Source organism: Hetaerina americana, unplaced genomic scaffold, assembly GCF_022747635.1.
Source record: "Hetaerina americana unplaced genomic scaffold, ioHetAmer1.1.p SCAF_8, whole genome shotgun sequence".
Classification (NCBI taxonomy): domain Eukaryota; kingdom Metazoa; phylum Arthropoda; class Insecta; order Odonata; family Calopterygidae; genus Hetaerina; species Hetaerina americana.
In genome coordinates, this window is record NW_027287427.1 from 23,020,020 (window position 1) to 23,046,001 (window position 25,982).

At 34.8% G+C, this 25,982-nt stretch overlaps 1 protein-coding gene across 1 annotated transcript; it reads left to right on the forward strand.

The window, feature by feature from the left end:
- Nucleotides 1-38: 38 nt before the first annotated feature.
- LOC139697792 (N-acetylgalactosaminyltransferase 6-like) lies at nt 39-25,982 on the forward strand. Its single transcript, XM_071596637.1, has 12 exons — nt 39-468; nt 550-625; nt 696-840; nt 6,777-6,943; nt 9,150-9,338; nt 10,750-10,927; nt 13,156-13,273; nt 14,201-14,311; nt 17,021-17,242; nt 20,449-20,562; nt 24,987-25,130; nt 25,228-25,982. The coding sequence occupies exons 1-12, from the start codon at nt 262-264 to the stop codon at nt 25,396-25,398; spliced, it is 1,842 nt and encodes a 613-aa protein (XP_071452738.1). The 5' UTR covers nt 39-261; the 3' UTR covers nt 25,399-25,982.

The following is a 25,982-nucleotide window of genomic DNA, read 5'->3' on the forward strand; positions in this document are numbered from 1 at the left end:
ACGTCAACATCGCGGTTATCTCTTACGTATTCCGAATGATAAAATTTTTGAAGGAGATATTGAATGGCATTACTTGAGTGCTAAGTTATGCCTGCGTGCGGGTTTTATACGTATTCTTGTTAAGTACAGTACTTTAGTCGTAGAAAATCATGTGCATGTCGACTTAGTTTTTCCCCTGGAAATAATGCAATTAATTTCTACGAAAGGTGGCATCGGTTTTTCCATTGTCATTTTGTACACGTGTAATATTATTATCAGTAGATGTTCAAAATGTTCAGACGCAACGTGAGGCATCTGTGCAAGTTTTTATTAGTAGCCAGTGTCACAATGTTGGTGACGGCTACTATTTTTCGTATTCTCCGAAGAGGGAAGCATTCCCCTGTAGTGGGGATTTCAGGAAATATAAACTCGCAGCATAAAATTGGAGTAGCGAATGCTTTAGATGCCTTCCATCCTGGTTCAAGTGATGTACGTATTTTGAGGCTAATGCTCTGGTGATATGTAGTCTGAAGTTATAACTGGCCACTTAATATTCACATTCTTTTTCAGGTTATAGGTTTTAAGGACGAGGGAAAGATAGATTGGCATGATTACAACTTAATAGAAGAAGAAATTAGGCGGAAAGGTTGATTATAAAGCATTTGTAATGCAGTAGCAAAACCTTGATGTTTTGTTAATCCTCAAATCTATTTCAGGTCCGGGTGAACACGGTGTAGCCTTTTATCTTTCCCCCAAAGATGACGACAAGAAAGCCGAATTGTACAAAGTGAATGGCTTCAACGCTTACCTCAGTGATAAGATCGCACTCAACAGGTCACTTCCAGACATTCGGAATGCGGGGTGAGAATCTTTGTATTCATCTTTTAATGAGGAGTGGGGTTGCAAACGGAGCAATTTGATCAAGGTTCTTCAGGTCTCCGACGATATTTAAGAAAATGTAACTTTGGTATTGAGATTTAATCAACAATGAGGTATAAACCTTAATGAAAAGTAATTTCATGGACAAAGCATCCTAGAAATGTACTTGCTATGCCCCAACCCTATATTGTTTTCAAATTAATAATAGTTGGTGGGAGAGTACTAAATCGGAAATTAGTGAAAAGTGCAAATGATGTTAATGTTCATCAATTGAAATTTATCATTAAAAGGTATTGCCTAGAACTTATTTTGAATAGTATATCTATACAAACTGCTATTGCCAAAACGTTTTTCTTGTGGAGATGTCATGGTAGTGGCAGTATCATGTACATATTTATTTATATCTTATTTAATTTTGTTTTATCGTTCAATTGATCGGGCTTTTGACGTAGATTATGGGCATACTATTAAATATATTCGGAAATTAGAATTTAGAACAATACACGAATACACTTTTCCATGAGTTATAGCAGGCAAACCCAAATAAAATTTGGAAAACACTACAAATACTCTCTTAAATGAAATACATGTGTAAAACACAATTAATCCCTCATAAATTCATTCACAATTTAATATCACTTGAGTAGTAGCAGCTTCTTAATTTCTGTTTTGGATATATTTACAGCGGCTCTATTTTTTGTTAATTGCCAATTTGTTAAAAATAAGGGAGACTGATGGGGGCCTTTCTTAGGTACAGCACAAGACTTCTGTATTAAATGTATATTTTCCACATGTGAAGTAATCATATACTTCATTGAGTTGGGCATAAATAAACTTGGATTCTTATTTACCATTAGTGCTCCATAAAAAGTGCTCTTCATGCTCAGTATTTTATTATTCTGAATTCAAGAAACAGTGGATTTCCACATCTTCTTTTTGCCATAGTTTTCAGAGATCTTTTTTGCATGGAAAAGGCCTATGCCGCAACTCTAGTGTTTCACCATAACATTACACCATAGTACACTAGTGTAAGGATCTATAAAGACCTAGAGCGATTTTATGAGTCATGAAAGTACATGTTGCCATATAATGAATAATATCCTGTGTGTGAGATTGCCAGTCAAAATACTCGTTTAGTATTAACCCTAATCTAAAATTCTGTTGAACTGAATTTTTGAATTAATTGTAAGGTAACAAGTCTGAGAAGAGGACTTGGGATTGGAGGACAGAATTTATCATGGAAATTTAGAAAATGGGTTAAAGAAATTTAATTTTAAGTTATTTCTCCTCAGTGGTCACTCAAGTTTGTTACAATCATGTGTGCAGAATCATTAACCTTTGAATATTGATCAGCAAAGCATAATGTAGAAATATCATCGGCAAATAATATTATTTATCCTTAGGTAGATGACACTGAAGGTTATTTATAAAAATAATAAATAATAGTCGACCTAGAATAGATCCTTCCGGCATCCAACATTTTTATGAGCACATTGCCCTTATGAATGTTAACACCAGCCTAAGTATGTTATTTATTTGTCATATTTGCTCATGATTAGATTGGTAAGACCTTGTCCAGGCTAAGTCATTGCCTTTCATTCCAATGTCTTTTTGTTTAGAAAACAAAATGACATCATCTATGGCGTCAAATGGTTTTGAATGATCAAAAAAGGTCCCAATTATCTCTTTCTGGCTGAATAGACCCCAAACAATTGCATCAATAAACTGGAAGGCAGCAGCCATGATTGACTTCCCCTTAATAAAGCCATGGTGGGATGAATGTTGTAAGTTAAAATGATATGAATAATTCTTAATTATGTTATAAAAGAGTTTTCAAAATTTTTTTGAGAAAAGAGAAAGTAGTGTTATAGGTCTTAATTGTTGGATTCACTGTATGATCCCTTTTTATGGACCAGACTTATCATAGAGGTGTACAAAATGTTAAAAATGTCTAATATGGAGTAGAATGAGCATAGCATCTTGCTTAATTTTGGGCATAGGTACCCCATCACCAACTACAGACCATATATGGGTAAAAGATGGTATGATTTTTGCAACTTTGATGGAGTCAAGAGAAATAATGAGACATCATTCTCAGGCATGCAACCTTCTCTAAATCAAGTCCCTCTTCATCTCTGAGTACTTCCTTCCTCCCTTCATCCCGTCCAACATCCCTATCCTGATCCTGCCCATTCCTCGTTAGTCGAACATTTGCCCCTCAATTACAGTCTTCAACATACCACTGCGTGTCAACGCCCTCTTCATCCACTTTTCCTGCCTCCAAAGGATTTCTTCCAACAAACCCCTCTCCTTGCCCCCAATACCTAGTCCTTCCTCATTTGTTTTCCTTTCGGTCCATTTCACCTTCTTCATTCTTTTCCAAAATAACCTTCATTATGCTTTAAAAAATTCACTGAAATAGGTACAGAGAGTTTATTATTTTCATCTAAAAACTACATATCTTTATTATTTTTTGTGCATATTTTCCAAACAGATATAAATGTTTGTCATAGCTGTGAACTAGTGTATGAATTCCTTCTTCATAAATTTCTGCCGCCTGAGAATGCAGCCAATCGGTGGCAGGATCTTGAAGAGCCTCGTTGAGACGAGCTCAAAAAATGTGGTAGCCTAACTTTTCATTTAACATTTGTGTTTCCATGCAACAGAGTCATAGAAATCAGTGGAAAAATTTCTTAAGATTTCAGATATTTTATTGTTTGCTCGATGAAGTTTACTCTGGTCTTCCACTGGGTCAGGGGTTCCATGTTGGCCGACGTTTCGATGCCTGAATCGTGCATCGTCAGGGTAGATGATTGCCACTCTTTCAGTTTTAAAGGTCTTTATTTCCGTGAAGTGAAAGCTTACAAGGATGCATATAAAATATATAGTTTAAACATGATAAAAACAATGTGGAAACCCCGTTTTAGGATAAACTCCTCTTCGGGGTGGAAAGAACAAAAATAGGAAAGGCTACAAAGAGGTTAGCGGTTGCAGAATAGATTGCCACTCTTCAGTTTTAAAGGTTTTATTTCCGTAAAGAACAGAATTACAAGAGTTGACATAAAATATATATTGAAACATAATAAAACAATACGGAAACCCTGTTTTAGGATATACTCCTCTTCGGGTGATTGCCACTCTGTTTTTTGCCGTCTTATATACATTCGCTCTTGGGTCAGATGACTTCTGATTGGTCAGAGGGGGAGGAGCTTCTGATTAGACGCCGGGTTGTTGTGCTCCATTCCTTTCTCTTCTCACCTCCATTAGCACAGGTTTCCATGTGTTGCTGAGGGAATAGCCGGTATCCCTGTTGAAATTCTGTCCTGCCATTCTGATTTCGATAGATTCCTTGATGATGTAGTCCCAGTAACCACTGGCGTGGGCAAGTAGCTTGGTCCCGTTGAAATTAATTGAGTGATCCATCTTGATGCTGTGTTCGGCGATGGCTGATTTTTCCGACTGCCCTAATTGTGTCTTTTGTGTTCCTTCAACCTGGTCTTGATGATCTGCCCCGTCTCTCCAATGTAGACATCTCTGCTGGTACACGAGACTTGGTATATGCCTGGGGTCTTTAGGCCGATTGGGTCCTTCGCTCTGACAAGAGAGCGAATCTATTTCAGATATTCTAAAACACTGGTTTTCACAAACTTTTTCGTCAATTTTGCAGTGCAGTTCATTGTTCATCTCAGATGGGTGGCCACTTTTGTCATCATCATGGACATTTGTGTTCACTCTTGAATGAATAACAACACTGTCGAACAACTCTGTCACTCATCACATTTGGTCCGTACAGAGCACAAATTTCCTGGTGAATGTCAGCTGCTTTGAAGTTTTTTAATCAGTAAAAACCTTATCCCCAAACAGACTTCTCATTTGGTGGGAATTTCAATTGTATTGTTTATTTTGACTCGCTATTGTAACCAAACGACAAGTGGTGCAACCTTCAAGCCACTGCAGCTTGAGGTGTAAGGACATACTGTGTGCATCAATACAGTGACCATTTGGCTCCCTCCACTATTTCTCATGCTATACAAAAATGGAGCTTACTCTCTGGACAGCCCTCGAATATGAAAAGTTAAATTTGCTGGTCTGGATTGTCGTTTGTCTGTTGTTTAATGGCACTCCATGTAGCTCTAGAGAGAGAATTTGATGAAGAGATATGCTGATTATAATGAATTATCTTAAATTCCCTAATCTCATTTTTGCATTGATGCAGAAGCCTTCTATACTACTATGAATGGTGGATGTTAGTGGATGATCTTGTTTCCATGGTTGGAATTAATTGAAAACAATCTCATTTATCTTGCTTGATGTTCAAATGCCATCTCTTTGATGTGGGATGATCAATTATATCTTAAGTGAATTTCTATTTTGATTTACAAGAGACTTGTGAACTTCCATTAAAACTTTTTTCTATCCATTTGTGAAGAAAATAAAAGTATGTCTGGTTAAAAAAAATGTTAGTTGCTTACCAGGCCATTCAGGTGGGTAGTGTATCTGCTCACCCATGGCTTGTGGGTTTATATCCCATGACTACTCTGGTGATGTAATGCCTGAGACACATAATGACAAACCAGGAGTGGCATTTAAGGATCCATGGATCACCAAATTCTATTTGAGGATTAATAATTATCTTGCAGTTTATTGTAACATCTGATAAATTTGTCATCATGCTTCAGAGGAACATAGGGATTTCACTTAAATGTGCTAAATATGTAATTTTCATTGATGGCCTCATGATTCTCCTGTTAGCAATAATTGATATCATGGGTTTTCAAAAGCTGAAGCTAATTTGGCCAAAATAAATATACAAATATATATGCATGGAACCTTGCTTAAAGAGCACTTCATATAGCAATCATAATGAGCAAAAATTATTTAAAAAAAATGACTCGCTTAACAAGTGACTTTCCACACAACGAGTGACAGGGAGAGGGGGATATGCAGGATGATTGCATCGCTGATCTTCAGTTTGTGTTTAGCAATCGGTCCACTCACATCTCTGTGTCGTTTGTGATCTTGCATTTTTCCAAACTTGTTTTCAGACATATTATTTGTAATTTTTTTGTGCAAAGTGTAATAATATGTTGTGGTAATTTTAAAAATGTCTGTGAAGAAAAAGCCACAAAGAGACATCAAATAGAGAATGAACATAACTGTAGAAACGAAAAGTGAAATGGTTGAAAAATGTGAATGAGGCATAATAGTGTCTAATCTAGCACCCACATACCATCAGTCGACATCAATGATTGCTCAAGAATGAGGACAAAATTAAGGAAATAGATAGTTCAGAGGAGTGACAGGAGTATCTACGCAATGGTTACAATTACTGAACAATGTTGAATGGTTGCTTTTCATATGGATAGATGAAAAGCAATTGTAAGGCAATGCTATTAATAAGAACATGATTAGTGAGAAGACAAAAGTGATTTTTGCTGACTTTGCTAAGAAGATACCAGGATCACCAATGACTGAAGAAGGATTTAAGGAAAGCCAAGGGTGGTTTGAGAAGTTTAAGAGAAGAACCGGCATCGGCTGTTTTGTGAGGCATGCTGAAGCAGCTTGGTCTGTCTCAAAGAGAGCGGAGAAGTTCATCAATGACTTAAAGAAACTCCTAGATTCTGTGAATTACCAGCCACAATAGGTTTTTAATTGTGATGAGATGGGTCTCTTCTAAAAAAAATGCCCTAACAAATCTATATAACAGCAGAGGAGAATTCATTGATTTTCACTTACAAAGTGTTTTACTTTATGAGAAATATGCCAAAACGAATTATGCTTGTTGTATGAGGTTCCACTGCATACTGGGTACCAGTTTTTGCCCACTGCTTTATACCGCTTATAGTTATTAATTGTTAGTATTTTAAAACTGTTGGAATTAATGATCGATGCTAGCATTTTAATATTTTATATTTCAGGTGTAAGAAGAAGAAGTACCTACCAAATCTCCCTACTGTTAGTGTGATTGTTCCATTCCATAATGAACACTGGAGTACATTGCTACGCACAGTTTATAGTGTGTTGAATAGGTCTCCAAAGCATATCATAAAAGAAATCATTTTAGTTGATGATTTCAGCTCAAAAGGTTTGTAAATTTTTAGTATCTTGATAGCACTGTTGACATTTAAACCTCAAAATTGGAGCTTAAATTTTTCAGTAAGCTTAATGGTAGACTCTTGGGAGTTCATGGGTGCAAATATCCATGTTTGTCCATACTTATTAGGTGTAACCTTCTGTTTTAATTGATCCTTATTTATTTTGCTGAACATGTACTGTAATCAATTTTATCAACCTTGAAATTTGATTACAGGATTCAATGTTGACTTCTATTTTTACATTGTGACGTGATGTTTCTCATGACACATCAACCATATTATCATGAGGATATATACCATTTACGGTATGCTTTGGGTGGGCACAAACTTTTCACCAATACATTAATTAGCCTTTCTTAACAAAACACCTCCTGACAACGCACAATACATTCAACTGTCCCTCTATTCTGCAAGTTAGCTATCTCCATTCTGTCTAACATGCCTATCCTTCTCCTATGTATGGTTGAAACCCCAATGGTAAACACAAATATAAACACACCCTGGTGTATGGAAGGGATTTCAGGGTCTTGGTCATTAAAAAAATGAGGTAAAAGTCTGTGAAGGAGAGAATTTGGTATATCTCTTACTGTAGATGGCCATCATTTAATCCTTCAAAACCAGGATTGGGAAGAACCTTGAAATTATTCTGGGGGAAAACATATAATTAAGCATTAAATCCTGGAGTTATGGAGAATGTAAGTTATTTTACTGGAAAAAAGATAGTGGAATGGACATAGGAAAAATATGTATTTTCTTCATTTTAACTTAATATGAATATAATAAAAGGACTGATGTAATGGTTTTTTTGAAACTTGTGGCTTTCAATTTGTTATGTATTCTGCAGGAAGGTAAATAATTATCACATTTGTTTTCATTGAAGAATTATTTGTGCATCCAATTAAGATAACTGGGGTTTGCACTATGAAACAGCTGCCTATGTTCTATTTCACTACAATTAAGTAATTATCATTATGTACTTACTTTCTATAAATTCTACACCGTTAGAGGAATGATTTATTTTTATTAACACTGGGTAACTATTGATATTCTCATGTATTCTCAAGTAGGTATAGAATATTTCCCAATTGATGAAAAGCATTTTTTCACATCATTTGGTTATTTTAACTGTTAATCCTCGAGGAAATATCAATTCCTGACAGGGTCATGGTTACCCCCTATTGAAAGCCTTAATGAGCTTGCATTGATTGACCTTTAATTATTGTATTTTCTGAATGACAGTAATAAGAAATCCAAAAATGAAAGATTATATGGTATGGTTAGTATTATATAGAACCTCAAATGAATTTTTAAAAAACCTATATACAGTAGGACTCCAAAACTACAAGGGAGGTTAGCGCTCTTGCAAGTGGGATTTGTATTTACCCATCAGATTTTGGAAATTTTATTTTGATTTATTTAGAATCTACCATGAATGCCTTGTGCCATGTGGGAAAAAGCAGAAATATTTTTGTATGTAAATTTAGCAGCTTTTGTATGTAAATTTAACTTCGGATTATATTAGGGGTAAGAGTTATTAAAAACAGGAGCTCAAAACCTTGAAAAAACTAATTTTACCCTTGAAAATCTGACCTCCCTGTTTTTGGTTCTTTTTTTTTGTGGTTAGCTCATAAGTTGTTAGGGAGAAACTTCAATGTGTGTGATAATCTATTATTACAATTTTGGTACTATTATCCGACCTAACAATATAGAATGATGTTAGCATTATTTTGTAAACCCGAGTAGAGTGACATGATTGACATCTTTGGACTAGATTTAATCTAAAGCTGAATATCTGAGTATCCAATGGTTCCCATCATAGATCATGTAATGATTGTGTTATACTTCATATCTCTTGACAGTAGTTTTTCTTGGATTTTCCTCTTTCTTTGGCCCTCTACTTATTTCATTGTTTTCTGATATGGCTTCCAAAACTGTCTTGATTGGAAGCTATGCCAGCTCCTGTTAGGGTGCATCAGAATATCAATTGACTTTATAATGTACGCTAAAGAAAATTATGAAATTATCTTCTTTTTTGTTCCTTAAAATATTTACTCCTTCATTTGTCAACAAATTAATGTTAACCTTGCTCCTGCTTTCCCTGAGGATTAGCCGTTAAAAACACCTTTTGCTCTAGGGTTTATTTTTCTCCTTTATGATTTTAGAATTTGAATTTGCAATTAATATCTGTGCTTGAAGGTCATACCAAGAAACCCCTGGATGACTATTTAGCCGCTCATGTGCCTAAAGCAAGGGTTATACACCTTCCTGAGAGAATGGGACTCATCAGAGCAAGACTTGCAGGAGCTAAGAAGGCAGTTGGGGAAGCCCTTGTATTCCTTGACTCTCATACAGAGGCCAATGTCAATTGGCTACCACCTCTCTTGGGTGAGTGTCTGATTTTTTCAGTTGAAAGCACTTAATTTTAACTGTGCTTCTGTTGATTGTTCTTTTAGGCAATAGGGAGAAGAATCTATGCCAGTTTATTTCGTAGTTGCCTCTGATGAATAAAATACAGGGGACGTGATTTTTGGTTGCATTCCAATTATTATTATTTGGTATTTTGAGCGTTTTATAGCCAATCTACCTTTAATTTGGATTAGATTTCAAGCTTCAGACCGCCTCTTTTCTTAATATATATTTGGTCTCTTTCTGCATTCTTTCTTCTCTTGCTAAGCTTCACCCTGCCATTTTCAATAGGCACTTGGGCGCATGGAATATTATTTGTTTTCAGAGAATTAATGAACCCAACGTTCATGGCATGTTGTTTGTGGGTTTGAAGTGAAATACATCATCAGTGCAAGTGGATCCATGGCACAAGGAAGATTGTGAATGTGTGTGCTAATTAGAACTTAAATCTATCAAAATAAAAAGCAATGGAAAAGTAAATGATTTAGGCACTTAATGATATTTTTCCTTGACTTAAACAAAGTAAAATTTACAGCTTAAATTTTCCATGTTTTCTCTCGTGGACATTAAAAAAATAAATGAATTCTACTTGACATAATATAAATCTGGATAATAATTGATTAGTACTGAATACTCATTTGTTTATTTCTCCCTGAATTTTAATTTGGTATTGGTTCATTTTGCGTAAACTCTAGATTGAGGAAAATTCGTGGATATTGGATTACCTTTAGCACAAGGTTACTTACTCTTTGTCTCAAGTCTAATAAAATATGTACCTATTCCTTTTGTTTTTCATAATAATGACTATAGCTGATATCCAAATTTAATTGTAGTGAGGGGTTCAGAGTAATAAGAGCATATTGTCTCATATCTATTCTCCTTGTGTAAGTATGTGCATGGTAAGAGTGACTGTTGACTAGACTTGACTGTTGCCACCAGGATAATTGCGTAATTGCAACGAGATTTATATGATAATAATAGAATGTTTACTGGCTGCCAACCTTGGGGTGTGGGTTTGAATCTTCGAGGTGGCAAATTTTTTCAGTGGTATCCCGATCCCTACTTTGGGTGCTAAGAAGAGCACTTCTGGTGGAGTACTCTATCCATTGGATGGGATGTTATAAACATTGGTGCCTCTTGTTAAGATTAGACTAATCCCATCACCATAATTAGTCTTCCCTTCTTTCCACACTTCCTCAATTCCCTGAACATCCTACCCCTACCAAATTACCCACCTATCCCTAATGATACAAATGACCACAGCTGTCAGTTGTCTTCCATAATTAGTAATACTACTGCTACTAATTGTAGCATGTTTGCATGAAAATGTTTTTCATGTTATACGTTTTCGTTGTGTCTTTAATGGTAATTTATTTTACTTTGGCTGTAGAACCAATTGCTCAGGATTCTCGCACCTGTGTTTGTCCCTTCATTGATGTGATTGACTATGAAACCTTCATGTACCGAGCCCAGGATGAGGGAGCACGGGGTGCATTTGACTGGGAGTTCTTCTACAAGCGACTCCCCCTATTACCAGAAGACCTCAAGCACCCTACTGAGCCTTTTAAGTATGCCATCTTTTTATATTCAATCAACACATAAATTAATGAATGTTTTTTGAATTATATTTATATTTTGTTCCTATCACTTAGTTTGCTTTCCTATGGCAGCCATAAAAATCAATGATGGGTGAATGATGAAAAAAAATTCATTTGATTCCTTCGGGCTTGCCATATTTTTTGTTTATTTTCGTGAAAATTCAGCTGCATATGGTTGAGTGGCTCTTAGTATGAATATTTTTGTCGAATAACTTTTTAAAAAGTTTTTAATAGAAGTTATATTATGCATGTGTTCCTCATCCCTTGAATCTTTCATTGTGCCATGAAGTGATATAAAGTGATGCTATATTCCCTTGAAGATTGATGCAAATGTGTTTTATGTCTTATTGTTATTAATTTTCTATGAGTCCATTACTGTTGTATTGTTATGGTTTATTTACGGAATCCAATGTAAAAGGAAGGCCTTTGATACCTTGTTTGGGGTGCTAATAGGTCAAATAAATAAATATTCATAAAAATATACAGTACCACCTCAATATACATTATTTAGGATTGTGGATCATGTTAATCTTTTCTTATATCGCCGACTGAAGAAACTGGGATTGCAAACTCAATTTGTAAAAGTTAAAAGTAATTGAATTAAATTGTTTATTATTTATGATATAGTGTACCTAATTCCTTTTTATTAGAAAGCTGTCTAGAGACATTTGTTTTCTTCGACACTTAAAAATTTGGTAAAAATACAACGCAAACGATCATTAAATAAATATATACCCATCTTCACTGTCTTATTAGGGCAATGCTTTGTATGCATGGTACAATACAAAAGTTTCCTGTGGCCTCCAAATGTCATATAACCTGCTGTTTTGGACTTAGCACTTCTTGAAGGCTCGTGGTGTTTCTGAATGGTAAACAAGCAGGGGTTTGATTTTCAAATTGCCACTTGCATTTGCGCAAAATAGCAGCTTGAGATGGCCTTTCATTGCCTTGTGGTTGGGAAACACATTCTCTTCTACTGTTATGTGCACAAATACAGGTTTGCTTTGGCATCTTCTTCCCTAAGAGAATCATCTAGTCACAATTAAAAACATGTTGTGGCTGATAATTCTCAGAATCTACGAGCTTTTTGAAGTCACTGATGAAGTTCTCTGCTGCCTTTGACTCAGAGCTTGCTGCTTCACGATGCCTCACAACATGGTGAATAAAAGCTCTCCTCGTTGACTTCTTGAACCAGGCACGTCTCCCATTAAATACTTGTTCGACTGTTGATGATCCTAACATCTTATTAACGAGGTCGGCGAAAATCACTCTCCCCTTCTCAAAAATTATATTTTGTTAATGGTGTGGTATAATTGCTTTTCATTTATGCATATGAAAAGCAACATTTCAACACGATGAGAATACATAACCATTGCGTAGATACTCTTGTCAATCTGTGTGAAGCGACTACGTATTTCCTTAGTCTTGCTTGTGCTCTTGAAGAAAAGGCCAATCCTTGATGTTGACTGTTTGTTAATGTGCATACTACATGTAGATCAGCCATGCTCACACCTTGTTCCCAATTTTCAATGATTTTACTTTTCATTACTACTGTTACTTTTTATTTTTATTCTATTGTGGCTTTCTTCTTATGGATTTTTCTTTGGGATCAATTTTAAAACTGTACACAAAATATTATTAAAATTTGCACAAAAAAATCACTAATAATATGTTTGAACTCTAATTTGGAAAAATGTGTGGTCATTAGCGGCGCTAAGATGCTAGGGGAACGAGTGCTAGAGACTAACTTCAGTAACAGGCAAGTAATAAATTCCCTTCTCCTTGTCACTCGTCATGCGAATAGTTGCTCATTTAGTGAGTCGTTTTTGGAACCAATATTTTTGCTTGCTATGTGAATTACTTGCTGTGCGAGGTGCGCGTGAAGCGAGGTTCCACTGTACCTGTTTATTGGTCACTCATATACGTATACTGGAGGATATAAATGCGATGTTTTTTTCATGAACACTCACAATCTTCCTATTAAATATTATCTTGGTGGATGATTTTTCCATAAATAACATGAATGTTAGTCACAGGGCCATATTATGTCAGAATTACATTGTAGATACGTCCAATTATCCATGAAAAAAAGTTACTAAATCCTCTGACTATTGCTTTGATTGTTTTGGGCCATTTAGCTTAACTGAATTGAGCTAGAAAAGTTTTGTTAAGCATGGTGATTTTATTGTTTCTTTCAGGAGCCCTGTCATGGCTGGAGGATTATTCGCCATTAGTTCAAAGTTCTTTTGGGAACTAGGAGGATATGATGAAGGGTTGGACATTTGGGGTGGAGAGCAGTATGAGTTATCTTTTAAGGTGTGTAATTTTGTGTCTTGCATTTTTAAATCTTAATTTAAATCCAGTTAAAAATGCTTGAATTTACGCTTAGTCCAAACTTTTCCATTTTTATCTTTGATTATATTATCCTTTTTGTGGACTTTACATGTAATTTTGTTATTTTCTATGATTTGTTATGCATCCCTTATGGAATTTAGGATACTACTAAAATATAGTTGTATTTAAAAAAGTGTCTTAAATGGGTGAATATGAATAGGAATTTTTATTATGCCCTTTCTTTCCCCTCCCCCCTGCCTATCTTTCAAGAGTACTGATGTCCTGCCTTATTGCAACCTATTCTTGTTTCAATAAGAATAAATAATTTCTTTCCAGACATTATTTCCTATTCAGCATCTCTTTAATATTCTTGATATCTTATTACTTTCCATGCCAGACTTCCACACGACAGAGAAGCTTCAATTTTTGTCTTCTGAATTTTCCCATATGGAGTTCATGCATGCTCCCATGTCAAAAACCACAAAAACTAGAATGACTGCATACCTAATTTTTGAAGAGCTTAATCAGTACAGTTCTACCTATTTTGTGAAGGCGGTTGGATTATTACCATGAAGGGTGCTTTTTAACTTCTGTGTCAGACTTTTAATGATTTAAAACCATCAATATTCATCCTTTATCCCAGTTATTGTATAACATTTGAAAATTATTTGTGGTAGCAATTTTGTGTATCTAATATACCCAATGGAGTTAAGTTACATTGCACTTCAATGGTTCAAAGGTAATTTTTTGGAGTAGTGTCTTACACTTTGTTTATTTATTAGAGTATATACATTTTATTTATTGCATATATGGACATGTATTTAATTTTATTGACTAGTAATTGGAATAATTTAAGCTTGAAAAATGCTAAGACTGATTAATAAATTCTTATATACTTGGTTATTTCAGATTTGGCAGTGTGGAGGGAAGATGGTAGATGCCCCCTGCTCTCGTGTTGGCCATATTTATCGGAAATTTGCACCTTTTCCCAATCCTGGTCGTGGGGATTTTGTGGGAAAGGTAAGTATTAAAGAGGACGATCAATTACCAAAATTTTCTTGGCCCTCAATTTTTATGCTATTGTATTTATTGCAGTGAATGATGATAATACTCCATGAATTAGGAGTATTTTCTGAAGAGTTATCTTTTTAAATTAGTGAGTCTAATGTAAATCTGAAGTCTAAATTGTTAGTTATTGATAGCCACAGCATGCTTCAAAATGGTTATTTTCCTAATGTTTAATCATTGTAATTGATATCTTTAGCGTGGTATCAATAAGGTTTCACTTGGAGTGAACAATGATAACAAGTATTTAATGAAAATTCTTCGTTAATGTGTCATATTGTTTCATGTTTGCTGCTCTGTGGGCACATGAATTTTAGCTAATGTGGAACTCTGGTGATTTGGGGGTTGATAACAAGAGGAGCTATAATAAAAGTTCTAGCTGCAACTAATCCCTGTTTACTTTATTTGGGAAACACATCAATGGATAACCAACAAGTGATGAGCATTTTAAGCTTTTCCTTTGTCATTCCAACCATAACATCATGTACTATTCATGGCCATACATTCCTGCCTATGAAAAGTAGAGGGATAGATATTCTGGGTTCTTCATAGTTCCCAGTTAGTGCCTAATTTTTTCTCTGATTTGCTAATTTCATGAAGGTATGGAAGGAGCTCTTTAATGATCCTATTTTCATCATTAAATTTATAATTTTTCAACTAGATTGGGAATGAATGGTCTTGTTACTCATTGCTCATACCCGAGCGAAATATAATAAATGGTAGGGTGTAAGTTTCCGTATCAATTACTTCAACATTCATGTTCCCACTAAGTAAATCTGAATACAATTCCTTAACTATTGGTTTTGTTTTCCTTCAAATTTTTTCGTCCTTCATTCTCCTGTCTGTCATATCTCATCAGGGTGGCCCTGCACCTGGTCAAGCAGGAAAGCCTGGAAATACCTTGGAATATATGTATGTAACAGTATGGTGGCAATGTGTTTTTGTTTAAATTAGCTGTAATTGAAGTGCTATTTCTAAGTGGGTTAACTTCCCAAATATCCAATTCAAAAGAGTGCTTGATGGTCTTGCTACCAGTGTGTAAAACCTTATAAGTTACCTCAAATTAAAATTAGTAAATGTTGGCTAATTTTTTTTCCTTTATTTGATTGCTAATACCCTAATAATATATTTTTTTTAAATCCTTGTGTTATGTGGTCTTATTAAAAAATATGTAATTTATTTAAAAGTTATTAGATATATCATTCTCCTTTCACGCATTGCTATGGCAACTCATCATTTCCTGTGATTCTGTTACTGCAATTAAGTGTTAAAATAAGCGAAGAAAAAGACTATTCGCTTCTCCCTTCTGTTTAAGAATCAAAGATTTTCTCAATGATAGCCGTGATTGATCACTCCCTGCTTGGCAGTGAAGAACAAGCCAAAATGTTTGTAGAACCCTGGGGCAAAACATGTTTCTGAGGAGGGACATACTTAGACAAAATGATGGATTTTTTATTTTCCATAATTCATGGTAGATTCTTAGGTAATCCCTTTATGTAATACATAATGCTAATTTTCATTGGTTTGTGCACTATTGCTCAAGTCATTTACAGGTAGATCTGATCTGAAAGTGATAAGTCTCAAAACAATATACTAGTGAAGGTATTACTATCCCTGCTGACTGCTTTGCTGGTGAGTGGTCTGGCATGAAGATCAATTATAAGGCTACAAATGCAATACATTTTCTAGAAATAGGAAGGCCAATGCAAATATCAAATTAGAAGGGCTTGAATATGAGCAGATTGGACAATTTTTTTATTCGGGCATTATATTAGTTGATAATGGGCATGGAAGTAGTGATATATATATAGAAAAGAGTTGCAGTAACCACATAAGTACTTGTGAAAAGGAGGGAAGGACATCAGGGACTTTGCTTGAAAATATAAAGGAAAGATTGGTTAAAATTTAAATATGTAGAATGGTATTGTTTGGGTGTATAACATAATCTCTAAGAAGGGAAGATAAGTGAAGGTTGGAAGTTTTCGAGATAAAAGTATGGAGAGTTCAGAAAATGAGATGAAAAGAAAAAGATAAAGTGCTCGTTGTGTTCAAGAAAGAGATAATGCTACAGGAGAGAAATTGTAATTGATAGGAATCAAGCATGAAGGAGGTATTGTGGGTTAATTTTGGCAAATGGTGATTGACTGTCTTTCCACATTTATCTGCATTATTTATTCAAAAGCATCATGATACTATCTTGTGAGAAACTGATTTTTTGAAATAGCCAAAACTGTAGCATTTATTTTATTGAAATGACCTTGTTATTTTTATTAGTTAAGGGTGGAAACTATTGTGGACCATCAATAATTTTCACTTGATTTTTATTTGATACATACATCTGTTCTTTAATGGGCAATACACTTTATTGTACTTATAAAAAGAGCATTTTATTATATTCTTTTAGCAAATAGTTTGCTTTTTGGAAGGCATTTTCATTGAATTCATCTATTTAATTCAATCATCTCTCATGACTTCTCAATGCATGGTATTTGGCACATGGCCCATAATGGTTGTCACTGCTTTGTATTAGGTACTTTGGATTTTACAAGTTTTGCATTACTGAAGGCATTGGCAAAGCATTTTTTGATTAGTGATAGTTATTTTATATTAATATAATTACAAGTATTGTGAATACCTTCAAGTGAATGTATGGACCTCTTGCAGAATTATCGCAGAGTTGCTGAAGTTTGGATGGATGAGTACAAGGAGTACCTGTATGATCGAAGGCCTCATTATCGAAAGATAGACGCAGGTGATTTGACAGCTCAGAAGGCATTGAGGGAAAATTTGAAGTGCAAGCCTTTTAAGTGGTTCATGGAAGAAATTGCTTTTGACTTGACTAAGAAGTACCCACCTGTGGAGCCTCCTGATTTTGCCAAAGGGGAGGTACGAAACCTGTACTTGATTCATTTGTTTAATTTATTTACCTAGCATTATTTGTGAATATTGTTTCCTATGATTATTCCTGTCTGATATTGGGCATGCATCATATTTCTGGCTTAAGCATTATCCTTGGTATTATTATTTTTATTGGTATTCTCCTGTTTAAAGTAGATTTTAGATGTACAAAGCTTATACAATGGTACAATGATACAGTTTCTTTCCTCTTTTCATAAAACATAGCCTTACATCCAACACTATCCCTCCCCCACTGGCTTAACTTTCTCCCTTCTATCACAGTTTTCAACATACCATCAACAGTCAAAATGGTCTGCATCCATCTTTCCTGTCTCCTTTTTATTTATCTCAACAATACCCTCTCCTCTCCCTAAATACATTGCACTCCTTATTTGTTTTCCTTTTTGTCCATTTCACCTTTTCAATCCTTCCCCATACCCACATTTCAAAAGCCTCCAATGTTCCTTTAAAAATTTTCAAAAGCCTAGCTTCCTCCTTCAATGAACTTGTGTCCATGCGATAAAAAATTATGCTCCATATAAAAGTTTTAACAATTCTTTTTTTGGCATTCTTACCCAATGTCTCTGTCATCAACTTCCTTATCTTTTGGAAAACCTCTTTGCCTAACACAATACTTCCACTTTTGTCCCTAAAACATTGACCATTTCATCCAAAACATTTCCAAGATAGGTAAACTATCAACCTGCTTTATTAATAAACTCCCATTTGAATATTTAACTTAGCCTTCCGCTCTCTCAAAGCCAGCTAATTTTTTTTGTTTACTCAGAACACTGACTTTCTAATGCCCTTAACAATTCTTGTAACCATTTGGCTGATTGGCAAACTGAAGCTTTATCATCTGCATACTAGATAGATAGATAGATTTATTCACCATAGAACAATACATAATTTTATGGGCTTCGTTAAGATTCAATTACATTTATAGGTGCATTAACAAACATACAAATTCATGGAATAATAATTGATCTCATCAATTTTCCACCTGATATCATTACTTTCTACAGTTCTTTAGTGGCCTTGTTAGCCAATTCTTCCACCTATGTTTTGAAAAGCATAGGTGATGACATGTTTTGAATTTTTATTGAAAATATATTCTTTTGGAAAAGGAAAATGAAAATGAATATGGAAGATGCCTCTTTTTACAAATAACGTTTTATTTCATGGGTAAAAAATTAATAAATATATATCTGTGGGGCCATTTATACTTTATATGTGCAAGTATTCAGAAGGCCAGTGAAACCTTGGGTTTTTTTGTGGGTACTAGTGAAGAATTGCATAAAATTGACGTGGAGGCAAAATTGTGGTTGGAGAGAAAAATAATTTTCAAATTTTTTATTTATCACAATTGAAATATCTCACAGGGTTGTAAAAATAATAAAGAATATGAACATAAAAAAATGCTCATGCAAGCAGGTGTAAAAAATGAGAATGAAAAGTCCTAACACTGAAAATTTGATGCAAAACTTCTAATACAGGAATGAATGATTCCTATTAAATATAGGTAAAATAGCAATACCATTTGCTTATCATATTGTATGGAAGTGCAGACAATATGTCGATAGAGTCATAGGCAGTAGGGATTCCAAAGAAATAACTATGATTTTTGTTACTTTCATTTTCATCATCACTGGTTTATGTATTAGATTTACAGATCCTCAGTATGCTTTTCTGACGAATTACTATCGGAGTTTGAGGAAGCAGCAGTTATAGACAAAAGCAGTGTTTTGAATTGCTTCAATGGTGTTATTTTTATTTTAAACATTTACAATTAATTTTTCAGTATACTCCCATGTTCCCTATAGTTGTGTATACTGCATATAGAATTTTCAGCTTATGCTTGACTTTTAATGTGATTTTGTTATGCAACGATTGTAAAGTTATATTATTCGACTTTAAAATGAAATAATATACTAACTAGGTTGAATCAATGTCAATGTAATTTTATGTCATTTGACAAAACCACACCCACTGGAAAAGCAAAAACTAACTTTTGCTCAGTTCAGAGTTCCATGCTAATGGAGAACCAATATGATGGTTTTAAAAATAGATTGATATATTCCTTAATAAACAATTCACTAGCAAAAACTAATTTTCATGAACTATTATAAATCACATGATCATTAAATGTTACAAATTCAAAGAAATGTGAGAAATGCCACCACAGTCATTTTAAAGCTGATAGATATGCCTGATGAGCATTGAAATGTTAGAATTCCACTAAAAATCATTGCCCTGGCCTGGGATTCAGATGTGTAAAGTTGCTCCTTCAAAGTTTTGGAAATTTGAAGTGTAAGAGGAGAAACTTGATTAATGTCCAGATATCAAGGGATCCAGATTCTAATATCTGTCTAGGCAGATGATTTTGACACTGGAACTTTTTCATGAAACATTCAGTTGCCAACCAAACCAAGATGAGAAAATGTGATAAAAATGGACTTGTCATTGACTTGTGAGCAGTGAGATTTTATGCTCCAAATTCTGCAGGAATGAAAATTTGAGGTTTTGATTGCATTGATTAATGTAGAGACTTATCCTTGCCGTAAAGTTGTGTAAATGCCGAGTATTTAAATTTGAGGTTTCAATGAAATATGACTTTCCAAGATGTAGTTCAAAACTCTGTGAATCAATTTATTCCAATATTTAAAAGGTGTAAAACTGTGGAGGAAATTTGCTTTGGAAAGTCTGGGAAAAGATATTTTTAAATATGGGAATGTAATGATATGTACCAGATAAAATGATGACCATAGTGCAATTACAGATTTGCTCAAAGAATTTGCAAAATGCATGTGTTGGTTGTGTCCATCCAAAACCCACCTTAACTGATATTAATAATAATGGATAATCTTCAATGGTGATGTAAACCTTCCATTTAAAGAGCTGAAAATTAGAACTTAAGTTACTCATTCCTATTGATTTTTTAATATTAGTTTAAAGATTTTGAATATCTTGCTTCAGCCATTATTCTTTTGTGTCTTAAATGGAATTATTCACACATACATTCTCAAAAATGAAACAAGTAAAATACCAGATTGCAGAGAAATGGCAGAGTAGGTAGATATTAGAAATATGGTTTGTAAAAAATAGAGAGACATCGATTATGATGCTTATTTAAAAAAAATCATGTATATTTTGTGTACATGCTTTGTTTAATGATTTAAAACTCACTTGAACAGATAAGAAGTGTTGCAGCCTCTGATCTGTGTGTGGACACACGTTTGAAGAGCAAAGATGAAAGATTTGGATTAGAGCCATGCATGAAGGATCACCCAGGACAGAGTGGAGAACAGGTTAACCCTTCAAATTATTTCAAAATCCTTGTACATTCATTGTGTATGTTCTGTTATAAGATGTTAACGTATTTATTGAATTTTATTTTTTGCCATGACATATTGAATCAAAAATTTGACTTGCGTGCAAGACAAAGACAAGAAAACAAGTGAAAGTTCATTTTTTGATTTTAAAGTGAAATCAAATCAATAATAGTAATTTTTATTAGCGTATTTCCCGGCCCATAGATGTATCCTGATTTTTAGGTCAGAATTTATGAAAAATACTTGAATAAGACAGGAAAGATCAATTTATTATGATCTCAGCACTCAGTATGAAGAAAATTGAATTATTAAATAAAAAAAATTTGCAGCTACACGTATACAAATGTCTATTCATAATAGAATGCTGGAATTTTGTCATCCCTGGGCCTAAATGTCTTTCGGCTTCCTTGTTTCTGTGTTCTGAAGTATATTTCATGAATTTAAGTTTAAATGCAATAATTTACGACAGTAGTCTCTCTTAAGATCACATGAGGTTATTATCATTTTAATTTTTTGTGCGATGTCTAGTTTCTGTTATTATTTTGATATTATTGAAATTTGTATTGAAAGCAAAGGTATGGAAAACTGCCTTTACGACACTTGAACTATTTAAGGTGGAATGCCTGTAGATTTTTATCAGGAGAGATATAATGTGTGCACGTAGGTATCAACAGAGGGGCACCATCCCTGTTGGCCCAATGTATTTAAGTTTTGACTCAGCACCATTAGTGAGATGGAATTAACCTTCTACATTGATTACAATTACGCTTTATTTGGGAATTTTTAATGAAATACTTCCAACAAAATATTAAAACTCTGTTCCTTACTACTGACTTGAAACAGTAATATTATTGACATTTGTAATAACATCAACCATTTTCTATTTTCAACTCAGGAAAAAATAAGTAATTGCTAGTATTTTTGTGGAAAATCGGCGTGCGCTAATTGGTCAAAATTATACCCCTGTACCCCCGGCCCGCAAGATACAGGCTGAATTTAGAGTGCATTTGATGTAAAAAAAAGTACATCCTGTGGGCTGGGAAAGTGGTAGTTAGAAGAGCATAATATGATGGTAGTTTGAAAGGTTCTTAGAATCACCACCACCAGATGTCAGCGCTAGTGCAATGTGTTTACAGTGCAATCATTGGTAATTCTTTATGAGTACACACATAATGTGTCAGTGTTCTGGGAAGAGATCTGTGGTGTGGATGCCACTCTGTTGTTGTTCTCGTGTATTAATTCGTGAAGATGGAAAAAATTGAGATTCAAGCAGTGATTAAATACTTCGTAAAGAAAGCTATGCAAGTAAAGGAAATTCATGCGGACTTTCAGAACACTTTGAGGGACTCTGCTCCTTCATATTCAACTGTTCCCAAGTGGTCGAATGAGTTTAAGTTTGGTCTGGACAGCTTAGATGATGATCCATGTAGTGGTTGGCCAAAATGTGTCACTGCCCCAGAAATTATTGCTAAAGTGCATAAAATGGTCATGGAGGATTGCCAAATGACAGGGCAAAAAATTGCTGAAGCTGTAGGGATGTCATCTGAATGGTCACATCACATTTTAAGAGTGGAATTGGATATGAGAAAATTATCTGCTGGATAGGTGCTGCAACTCTCGATGCAGGATCACAAATACATCAGAGTGGAAATTTCGGAACTATGTTTGACCTGTTTTAAGAGCAACCAACAAGATTTTCTGCGCCGGTTTGTGACCACAGATGAAACTTGTGTTCACTTCTACACCCCGGAGACAACAGCAGTCAAAGCAGTAGAAACATGTTGATTCACCACCACCAAAGAAAGCGAAGACAATATGGTCAGCCAGAAAGGTGATGGCTTCAGTTTTCTGGGATGGGAAAGGGATTCTGCTGATAGATTATCTTTTTCCTGGTCAAACTATTACCAGACAATGCTACACTAACCTCCTGGATCAAGTACAGCAAAAGATACACAGAAAAAGGCAAGGTTTGGCAAGGAAGAAAGTCATCTTTCATCAAGACAAAGTATGCCCACACGTGTGTCATGGAATCTGGTAACAACCAGGCAAATGAAAAACAGCAAAAAATAGAAGCAAAATAAACTAAGGAGATAGACAAGGATGTAACTTATCATCAACACTATTCAGTGTATATCTAGAAGAGGCCGTAAAGGAAGCACAATGACTAGACATTTAAGGTGAATGGCTTAGAAATTAACTTGCTTCAGTTCAGTGATGATGTCACAGTAGTTGTAGAAATTCGTTTACCTATCTAGGAAGTGTTAAAAGACCAAAATGGTCAAAGTATTAGGGACTCAAGGAGAAGAATTGCATTAGGCAAGGAAGCTTTCACAAAGAGGAGGGAATTGATGTCCGGGATGCTGAGTAAGGATGTTAAGAAAAGGCTCGTCAAAGCATTGAAATGGAGTATTGGGCTTTGTACAGCATGGAAACATAGTCATTGAAGCAAGATGATTGGCATAGATTGGATACTTTTGTCCTGTGGGTCTCGAAAATGACGGAAAAGGTGGAATGAATAGAAAGGGATGCAAATGAAGTGCTAGTCATGGTGGGGGAGGAGAGAGGATTTTTGGAAGAAAACCAAAGGAGGCAAGAAAGATTAATCTAGAACATTTTGATTGGCAATGGGATGCCAAAGACTGTGATATAGGGGAGAATGTTAGGCAAGTGAGGAAGGGGTAGGAATAAGATTGGAATGTTGGATGAGATGCTGGTAGAAGGAAGTATACAGAATTGATGAGGGGATTATTGTAGTGTTGGGTTGTTTAATTAGTAGAGGCAAGGGAATTATCATCATTTCACTATCTAGTTTGTGTCTATTCAAAACCTACCATAATCATTTAATTTCCTGTAATTATATCATGAATTGACTTCTAACAGTTCTTTGACAAACAAATTGAGTAGCTTCAGGCGTGATGTGTTGGAAGTCAAACGTAATGAATAACTGATCGAAGCACTTTTCCACTTGATAAAATTTTTTTATTTTATGACCGGGTTTCGATGTATTTGACCAAATGATGATGTAATACATCGAAACCCGGTCGTAAAATAATTTTATCAAGTGGAAAAGTGCTTTGATCAGTTATTCATTAGTTCTTTGATGACTTGAAAAAAAGGTGGGACAAGTTCATTTCATCCAGTGTGGCTATGTACGTTGAGAGTGACTGTTAAAATTGGTGTAGGTAAAGGTATGTTGTTATGATTTACATTTTTAATGAAAGGCCCCCATACATTTCATCTGAATTAAATGATATTGCACTGAAATTGTTACCCATTCGACGTAAGTACACCGAAGGTTGTCGAAATCATATGCATACTAATGAAAATGTGATTGGGTTGTGCAAAAGATTGTGTGCAGTCCTTGTCCCTAGGTTGAAGTATTCTCAGTGGGTGTTGTGAGGAAGTGGGCATGGGATAAGAAAGGATAGGACTTCTTTAATCTTTCACCTTGGTGTTAGTGCCTTGAAAGATTGTCTTTGATTACTCCTATGGCTTAGTATATGTTCTTGATCTCTTTTCCAATAAATTCTTACCCTTGTAACCCATCTTCCAGTGAATACTTCATCTCACCTTTGAAGTACGGCTAAGCCACTGAACAGATAGTCATTGACAAATTTTCATCCATGTAATCTAGTATGCATGCATACTTTGAGTGGAAATATGCTCAGAAAAAGTTGACTGCGTAAATCAGAATTGGCTCATTTAACAGTCTGAAACTATAAGTAGGTGATTGACGTGAAAAAAATGTAATTGTTATGTTTTATGAGTCCCTTGATGGCAGTGGGTTACTATACATATATGCTTAAAATTTTAACAGTTAGAAAGCCTTTGAGTTGGTACTAAAGGGAAATGAATTTACCTATTGAAGGAATGAACTTAATTTCCTGCACTTTATTCAAACTGTCATTGGCTATTAGACAATCATAAGGAGCCTTAAAGAATTTTAAATGATTATCCAGATAATTTGAGCAAATATGTGTTGGTTATTTTGGAAAATATGAGTATCAAATTAATTGAATATTTGCAACCTTTGTAAACATATGCTACATCATTTGGAACCTATATTTCTGCATTAGAACCTCAAAATGTGTTAAACTTGGGAGCATGAATCTAGATTATGTTCACGTAAGAGTTGCATGTATTAATTTTCAGGATCTATCACTAGAATAATTGAATGTCATTCAATTTGGTTCAAGTTTGATAAAAAGAAAGAACTCCCATCAATTTCAATAGAAGAGACAGGAATCGAGGGCTGATTGCATACCTAATATCATAAATTCAATTTAATGTCCAGTATCTCTGGTTCTAAAAACTTTTGAGTCCAAATTTTGCAGTGTTAATTTCTCTTTATTCTATTCCTAGATGAGTTCTCAATAATATCCTCTCTTGTTTACTATTAGAATTTTGTGTTAACATGGCACAAGGATATCCGGCCTAACAAAAGAGCGATGTGCTGGGATGTCTCCAGCCTGGAAGTTAAAGCCCCAGTTCTGTTGTGGTCATGCCATGGAATGATGGGTAATCAACTATGGCGATATGATCATGTAAGTTACCTGACAATCTACTTTTATCTTAACTTTAGGTGTTCTGGATATGTACGGTCATAAGATTATGAAATTGGATTTTACTTGTCCTAAACAGGAAAAACAGTTGCTGATTCATGGTGGGAATCCGAGGTGCCTTGACTGTAATCCTGGTAACAAAGAAATATTTGTGACCAAATGTGATGAAAAATCATTGACTCAGAAGTGGATTTTTGAAACGGTGGATCTCAAAGCTCTTGCAAAGTGGAATGATATTGGTCCAAAGTGAAAATGAGGTGGACACAAGTAAGGTAACTGTCACTCTTCCTGAAATAATATGGCTATCAATGGAATGGTTGATGACTAAGTTCTTAAAAGTACAAGGACATCCTGTTTTTAATTTAACAAGTATTGCACAAAGTGCCACCATTTAAAGGACAATAAGTAAAATAGGGATCCTGGAAGTATTTCCATGTGGGGTTAGCTGCGTAAAATGAACTACTATACATCCAAGGTGAGGGCAGGCGTCTGCACTTGGAGCTGTCATTATGGAATGTATGCCTGGTTCAAATCTAAAGGCTGGGAAAGGATTGTTGTGCATGGTGGTTTCAGAAAAAGGCTATGTACGAATGGAGTTACTTTGGGAATTGGAGTGACTAAACACATACTTGCAGGGAAATGTTACTGATTCTCTGAAGATCTGAATTATCTGTTTGGTTGAAGTAATCATGGAGAGTTGGAAGAGGTTTTTTTTAGGAACTGATAAATTTACAGAGAAGTGTTATGCATGAAAACTTAGAAGATACTGGATTCGTCATAATCTTGTGTTTAACTTTTATTAATACATTTGTCAAAATTTTATCTATATAGGTT